This window comes from Diadema antillarum, unplaced genomic scaffold (assembly GCF_040938485.1).
Source record: "Diadema antillarum isolate AM-2024a unplaced genomic scaffold, OU_Dant_1.0 seq00000824_RagTag, whole genome shotgun sequence".
Lineage (NCBI taxonomy): Eukaryota > Metazoa > Echinodermata > Echinoidea > Diadematoida > Diadematidae > Diadema > Diadema antillarum.
Window position 1 is genome coordinate 118,787 of NW_027271701.1, and position 8,857 is coordinate 127,643.

General features: G+C 37.1%; 1 protein-coding gene across 1 annotated transcript; it reads right to left on the bottom strand.

Moving 5' to 3' along the window:
* Positions 1-1,742: 1,742 nt before the first annotated feature.
* On the bottom strand, positions 1,743-8,495 carry LOC139739993 (glycine N-methyltransferase-like). The gene is made up of 6 exons (XM_071650589.1): positions 8,480-8,495; positions 7,348-7,486; positions 6,185-6,312; positions 3,640-3,890; positions 2,501-2,626; positions 1,743-1,751 (listed from the first exon to the last, which is right to left on the bottom strand). The coding sequence occupies exons 1-6, from the start codon at positions 8,493-8,495 to the stop codon at positions 1,743-1,745; spliced, it is 669 nt and encodes a 222-aa protein (XP_071506690.1).
* Between the last annotated feature and the right edge of the window lie 362 nt (positions 8,496-8,857).

Sequence of the window (8,857 nt, forward strand, 5' to 3'; positions counted from 1 at the left end):
TGCGTGTTGTTGAAAGGTAGCAGCAGCATTTCTAAAGTATACGGACACAAAAACACAAACACACACACACACACACACACACACACACACACACATATGCACAAAAGTTCTGGCAGCTCGAAGCCGGGATCGGTAATCATGAGAAAGGCCCAAAAATACAATGTGTACATGCTGCTGTGTTACGTATAATTAGGGAATTGTGTATAGGCCTACATGCCCGGAGTTTCCAGCAGACACACAATATGCTGTTGATTGATTTATTGATTGATTTATGTATTCATGTATTCCGTTTCCTTTTAGAAGGGTATCCCTTTCAGATAACTCCGAACTGCTCTGCCAAGGGTCTTGCCTGAAACACTTACAGAAATTATTATTAGCAGTAGTAATAATGGTATCTTTATTCAACAAATCATTGATGGCAGCCAGAGGCTGAATTACAAATGATTTTACAAAAATGAAAAATACACTTCTGCAGTATGACAAAAACATGAAAATGTAATATTACATAATCAAGATAACATGCAGGCTCATACAAAACAAGAACAATAAAAAAACCCGCAGACACTGCATACTATCGAAATAATGAAAGTTTCGGTTGACCTTGACCTTTGACCCTAAGGTATCCAAGACAATCACTGCCAATCAGTACATGCATATTCACTAAGTTCCATGAATGTATCTTGAACCATTTCTGAGATATGAGGAAAATATGGAATTTGAACACTTTCACTTGACGTCTGACCTTTGACCTCATGGCCAGAAATATTCTCTATCTCTCTCTCTCTCTCTCTCTCTCTCAAAAAAGAAAAATCTTTTAACAGGTAATACAAACACACATCAAACTTGGTTACCAAGCGGGAGCACAAACACAAAATTATACAAGCACAAAAAAGCACAAATATATTAAGCAAAGGCTGGAATTCGGGTTTTTTATTTCTCTTTCTTTGATGAGTCTTGAGTTTATAATTAGTAGTGATTTGGTCTCAATGATGATAGCCTTGCCGTGTATTTGACTTCATATCATCCAAAAATATCTAGTTTAAAACTATTTTCTCTTGCATCTCAAACCTTTAGCATGCAATTCAAGTAACGCATTATATAGAGAATAAGTTGTACAACTGCATTTCTATCGCTTTCTCTTCTCCTATTCCGTAATGTCAATGTTATCTTTAACATCTTTTTAAGCATCTCAACTTAAAATTACATCGTTATAACTTTCGAAAATACATTTGTTTTCATAAAGTGTGTGCGAAACGTGTTGGTTTTTGCATGTCAGTGCCTATCTTTATCGTCACATGATATGTACTTCAATTCAGTTGTCATTTATTTTCATCCAACAAATGAGTGAAACAGTAAACAAAGCATATACATTTCTTAAACCATAGGCGTACTGTTTTATCAATTTGTAAGAAATACACAATACAGTGTGTATCCTAACGTAGACATATATGATACAATAATAATATATGCAATTAAGTAAAATAACCAAGAACAGTAATGCATATGCTCTACTTTGCCAGGTTGACAGAAAAGCAGGTGCAACGATGGGATAAAAAGAAGTGGTCCACTGAAAAGCAGGGCTTGTAAAACATGAATCACTCAAAACGTAAAATGAAACTAATGCAGCGGAAGGGGGGGGGGGGGGAGGCTGTAGCCCCAACACTTCAAAACCCTGAAAAAAACGGGTAAAATCCATTTAAAAAATACAAAAAAAAAACCTATGGCTCTGCAGGGGGTTCAGCCTAGAGATTCTTCCAGTCGAAACAAGAAAAGAGTGGGGATGGAGCTTTGAACCATTCATTGACCCTTGACAATCTCCTCAGGGATCGGCCCACAACCCACACTCCCTCCACACACACACACACACACACACACACACACACACACACACACACACACACACACACACACACACATTCTCCGCGGCCTCTGCCTGGAAAGCTTTAATTGTGTGGTCGGGAAACGACGCATGAATGAATGTGGATTGCAGTAGATATGGACAGTACTTGGCACGTGGGCGCAGACACTCTAGGAAAAAAACAGTCTTTCGTAGTAATCATCTTATAATCTGGTCGACATTCAATTTTTAATCGGTCGGCTTCATGGGGTCGACTTTTAGTCCGCAACTGGTTCCATAGACCTACCAAACATCTTCATACAAAGGGAAAATATTCCCAAAGACCATACTAAAGAGGTTAGTGACCTGCAGTCGGCAACCGGTTACCGACCTTTTTCACCACCTACACCGTGAACTGGTCGCCGACAACCACTGACAACCAGTAAAAAATGTTGCCAACTTCTAAACAAAAACCTTTTTACAACTTGTGACAACCTATTGGCTACCAGTGATTTCACAGGTGGTATAATACACGGTAGTCGGCGATTGGTCTTTTCTACCAGGCCGTAAACTTTGTTTCATTGCTATATACTTGCATTTTGAAAGGCATTTCTTATATTCATAATTATACTTTCTTTTCAATGAAAGTACGTACGGAACTACTTTTCCATCATTTTCGCCCATGGGACCGTCCTGGGTGCTAACGATCATATCGACCGTCATCTCCACAAAAGACGGTGAACCATCTTTTTCGACGACATTTGCAGTCAGGCTTTTCACGGTGTTAATCTGCAATGTAATAAAGTGCATACACTGTATCAGTGAGTCATAAATTCGATCAATGTCTTAATAAAGAAGAATGCATACCTTAAAAATGAAGAGTTTTTAAGAACAGGGATATGACCAAGTGAATTGACACCCACTTCATCGTTCCGCTTGAATATGATTCAATCATTATGTAATTGACACTAAACAGACTTAATTAGCAAATGGGTATATGCTCAGTCAAGCCAAATTCTAGACTGAATGCCTCTCAAGGGAATGATTATTCCTCTTTCGTTCTTCCTGAAAAATAAAAACGAAACAAACAGTATTTGCTCGAAGAACGCAGGGAGCGTGAAGCCGTCGGTATAGCATAACCGAGAGGCGTTGAAATGATAATACTGACGAACCTTTAGTCATCTTCTTGTGTAAACGTTATCATATATTATATATACTAGGTGTTTCAAAAAACATTTTCCACTTTTGATCATTAATAGTTCAAAAACTATTCCTCCGATAAAACTGTCATTGATATCAGTAATAGCTGAATAGTGTACAATTTTGTGGAGGTAATTTGAATGTGAAAGCATAAATCAGTTTCATTAAATCTAAGATTGATTTTGAAGTAAGGTTTCAGATTTTGGTCAAATTTTAACCCTCCGTACAAAAATTGAACTTTGTACAGGAACCAATGATGTGTATATATGAGTGTGTGCTGACAGTGGCCATGACCAGACAGGACCAAATATAGCCCAACATACAGAAGATGAGCACACGGTGCTGTGATGCACGATAACGATACGAGTCCCACGCAGATCCTGAGGAAGGCCTAATGACGGGTCGAAAGCTTGACAAATAAAAGGGAGACTAAGATCGAGAGCAACGTCCCGCCTCAGTCCAATTTCTTTCAATTGTATATATATATATATATATATATATATATATATATATAGGGTGTGCAGGTGCAGACAGTGTTGATGTAATGATGAGAGCAACTGTACTGACAGTAGGCTCTACGATAACGAATGTGATTCTGTTACCTCAAAATAAACATTTTTGTTCACCGCAAGGCCGCGGTCAAGAATTGAGTCCATGTTCCTATGGTCTATCAGCAGTAATCCGCCCGGCTTTAGCATGCTCATGAAGTTAGTCACGCACTGACGGTACAGGGGCAACTTGGGAATCGTGTCAGTCTCACAGAAAATCGAGTTACCGGGACAGAGCACAGCGTCGAAGTTACCGTAACCAGGAAGGTCTTCCTGTAAGGTGAACCAGTTTGCACGGCGAATATCTGTGAAGTGACACCGTGATCGATATTTTGAAGATTATTGCGTCTGAAATGTGGATATTCGCCATGAAATATGCTACTTTTACTTGTTATAGCGAGATGGACTAGATGTGGGTTAAAAAATTGTAATTGCTACTCACTTGTTAACAGAAGCCTTTAGTAGTATTGTAAGCCCTCCCCCTCCCGTAACAAAAATTGGAAGCACATAGACATCAATGCTCCTACCCAAACCACAAACCTGCAAACTTTGATCTATCATTCAGGTTCTAGAGAAGAAGTTTCTATATTCATTTACTTTTTTTTTTCGGATTCTCTCATTTGGGGTTCTGGGGTCCTCCCTTTCCTTCCTCGGTATGGCCCCCATCTTATCCTAGTCATATTTAAAAAAAAAAGTAAAATGTAAAAGTTAAGACCCAATCTGGTTCCCTCCATCGCCCTCACCCCCCCCCCCCCCCACCCCGCCCGGAGGGACCCCCTGGATCCGCTCGGAACAAATTTTAACTGATAGTCGAAGATATTGGATAAATTACTTCAATGGATAAGAGCAAATAAATTGTCCGTAAATATTAAAAAAACTAAATGTATGATTTTTAGTAACTCTTTGGAAAATCTACGTAGGAATGTATATCTGAATGACACAGTTATCGAAGAAGTTTCTTCAATCAAATTCTTAGGTTTGATTATTGACCGTAAACTCACTTGGAATTTACATATTGATTCCATAAGCCGTATTATTTCAAGAAATATAGGTGTTATAAATAAAGTTGAATTTTGTTTACCCAAAAACGTTCTTTTAACGTTATATTCATCTTTGATTTTACCTTATTTGAATTATGGTATACTCGCCTGGGGAAACACACATTCTTCTCATTTGGAAAGACTACTTTTGTTACAGAAAAAAGCTCTTCGTATTATTTGCAATGAATCGTGGAGAAGTCATATCCTGATGAGTTATTTCATGAAAGCAAAATCTTAAAAGTTAACGATTTGTATTTTTTACATTTAGGACAATTAATGTACAAACTTACCAATAATTCTCTCCCATTTGTGTTTGAGTCCATGTTCACTGAAAATAGATCTGTTCATTTTTATCCTACCCGGCAATCCAACTCATTTCATTTGCCATGAACTAGGACTATGTTTGCTAAATCTATATTTTCTTTTACTGGCCCCAAATTTTGGAACTCTCTCGATAATAGTATGAAACAAGTTTTAAGTTTAAACACATTCACAGTCAAACTGAAGAAGTTGTTCATAAATTCTTATATAGTTGAATGAGTTATATTTTAATTAGCCACAATTTTGAGCTTTCTTTTATATTCGTTATACTCATTCTTTTCTTTTTTCTATTCCTTTCATACATTATGTAGGGCTACATATACCTCGGTGATCCATCGCACCATGTGCCTCGCGTGTGCTGGTATAGACCCTTCATCTCTTCTCCTTTCTCGCCTTTTCCTGTCCACTTGTCTCTTTCTGTTTCTTCTTTCAAAATTCTATTCCTCTTTTCCTTCACTGTATTTTGTTTTTCTCTCTGTTTCTTTCTCTTTACAAGAGAGGTTACTTTTTGTGTTTGTTTGTCTTTCTGTTTGTTTGTATGTATAGGTCTGTATGTGTTGTACACCTTTTATATTATGTCTAGCTTATTGCGTTTTGATGTTATTTAGTCTTTTTGTCCACGAGGAGACTGCAAAATACAAGCTTAGCTTTTTAGCATGTCTCCTCCATTTCCTGCAACTTTAATTTTAATTCAATTTTCATTGTTTATTTTGCTTTTGTGATGCGTAGTATTCTCAACTTCACGTATTTTTCTTTGTTATCACATTGTATTGATGTTGTGTTATTTTGTGTATGAAAATGTTGTTGGAAATGAAATAAATGGAATGAAATACTTACGCATAGTGCTAAAATTTCCTGCATCCGCTGGTTTAGAGAGTGAGATGTTTTAAAGATATCTTGATTTGGGGCCTGTTGGGTCTTCGGGGCCTCTGGGAGGAACTCCCATTTGAGCAAAGTTAGATCAAATTACCTTATAAATGATATTCCTGCTAAATTCAGTCAAAATCCTTCCAGTTGTTATCAAGAAGTCAAAAAATGCGCACGAGTATGGCGCATGACGGACATGTATGATTACAGTATCTCCCTCGAGCCTTTGGCTTCCTAAAGTTGCGTTAACAACGCTGACATTCTGTTACAATCTTTAACGCAATTCTCGTCTATATAGTTTCTGGATCTTGTGGCAAAACCAGGAAGGCGGCTTAAGTATTAATAGCTCGTACAGGGCTTTCCCACTTTACCCCATCGGTTGAACCGCAAATCGTCTTTCATGCGAGCTCGTTCCTTTCTGGCATGAGCTAGCATTGCTTCTGCGTCGTCGCAGCTCACAACATCCATTCCGTGGTTGAGAAGAATAATGGAATCCACCCTGCGTACGTATCGTATTAATCATCAAAATGAAGGCATTAGTATATTTATTGCTTGTTTAGGACATAGTGTCAATGATCATTGACTTTCGCCACCTTGGCCTTTATGGAATCTTTCCGTTAGGAATATTTTTCAAACTAAAGTATTTTGTAATACTAATCATTCCTGAAAACAAAACAACGCAACGCAATGTTCATATATCCAGGTCCTATTAACATACTTTAGCAAAGACGGACATCTTTGGTTGGACAAAAAAAATGTCTAAAGATAAAAGCCTCTGGCATGATTCGAACTAGTGACCTTTATGAGCATTAAACTATAAATAGCAAATAAATAGCAAATAAACTATAGCCTAAGTATTGAGTTGATAACAGCAAATCATTTATAAATATTCAAAAAGGAGGAGGGCCTTAAATCGATCCTCGTGCCACACCACAACTATAGTAATGGCCGGAAGCAACGAACTTTGCTTCCGACAAACGACCGATGAGAAAAAAAAGTCTCTGTGGAATGGGGGTATTAGTTAAGTCAAAACATATTATTGCCCATGTAATAAGAATGTGACAATACACTCTCTGTGAACAATACACTCACTTATTCTGTGGAGACCAAAAGAATGACACATAAACACGAACTGAACAAAGAAGAGTACCCAAAGCCTGAAAATATGCATTCATTCAAGATGCGTAACCCTCCCTGGAGATGAAAAGGGAAAGAAATGGAGTGTGGGAACGTACATAGACAAGATGCTGATAATCTAGGGCCTGGTCCTTCGGTTCATATAATAATTGTATGAATCATCCGGTAAATCTGTAATTGTCAGTAATAAAAGTCAAAGGCCTACAACCCTTTGAGAAGAAAGGACTTAACCACCAGTAAAAAAAAGTCTTTAATCTTTAATCAATTCTCTTTGAAATTATTCAACTTCACAATTTTTAGATAAGCATGACTGTTATGCCTACATGGCTCTAACGAATCGTGGTAACGCAAAATATGAAAGACAACGATCAAGAGTACACGTACTCCTGATACCTACCCTCTTCCACAAGCTACATCGAGAACCTTCTTGCATTCTCCGGACTTGAGCTGATGTAAAAGCCATTTTTCATATTCTGATGACCGCTTGGCCAGGGCCCCCAGTTTGGAGACTAGTTCTGGGTTATCAAAAACGTTTCCTGAACATTTCTGGGGGGGGGGGGGGCGGAGGAATAAATCACAAACACACACGCACAAATCATATACTCGTGTCATCATAGGGTACTTACATTGGACTACGAAATAAGTAAGTACCTATACACTCCTACACTACATGCGATTTTACGGACGACAAGCAACTGCAAGTATACAGACGCCAGGCGATATTTACTGATAGCAATACATTCCCTGAGCCTTTGGTTCAGGTGAGCTATGGAAAGAATAGCGGATTTCCAGGTGAATTAAAGAATATGTGTAAGCGATTTAACAATTAGAGCACTATGAGCAAAGGTATTCGTCAATTTTAATTCAAGTTTGTCCATTCATAACATATCTTTCTCTGTGGGCAGCCAAATTGGTTAATGAGGGTACATTTGAAATAACTGCACTCAACTTTCATTTACATACATAAATTAGAGAGAAATTCAAACATAATCAAATAAATCATTTAGAAGATTAAACAAAGGTCTGCCACAACGTGTTTTGTTAACTTCAAGTCTTTTCCGTAATTCTGATAGAAACATACATCGCAATCTACGTTCTCTATATAATCAACACCTTTGTAATTACGCAAGACTATAAATTGATGAATACACCAAAAAGCTTATTCATAAAATCATCTACTTTCTCTTCTTCATTGCTCTTTAACAAAAATGCAACATTAATGTCCACAGAAATATGAAAAACTTGCTGAATTAACCAAGAAATATAATTCCAGAAACTCCCATTCAGTTTAATTGGAATAAAAGCATGTGCTATACCCTCATCTAACATTTACTGACAAACATCACACTTAAAATTGGCACTTATTTTCCACTTGATCAAATTCATCTTCACTGGTAATAAATCATATAAGACTATAAATTGAATTCCTTCAACTTATTATCTTTTACTTTACAAATTACGTACAAAAGAATAATTCCAAATTATCTTCATCCCCAATACGCTTTTCCAGAAAAAAAATAAAACCTCACCTGGTATATGCTCCATCTTGCTTGATCAATTGATTACAAAAATACTTCGATGTTACATCACATAGTCTCTTTACATTTTTTTTTCCAATTTCTAAATGTGGGGTACATATTGATGAAATATTCTGCTCTCTGTCAATAGATGTTTGCGTCAACCAGATTTTTGGTATAGCCTCCCTCAGTTTCGAATAATAAAAAAAAAATGCCCTTCTTAATTACTATTTCTAAATTTCAGTAATGACATGAGTTTTTCCACCGTTTTGTATCTCCATGCCAATAAGATGTCTTCTAACCGGATAATACCACTCTCAAACCATTCTTTGTAAAACAGAGGCTTCTTTTTGAAAACGACATTTTGGTTGTGCCACAAAACGTTCTTTT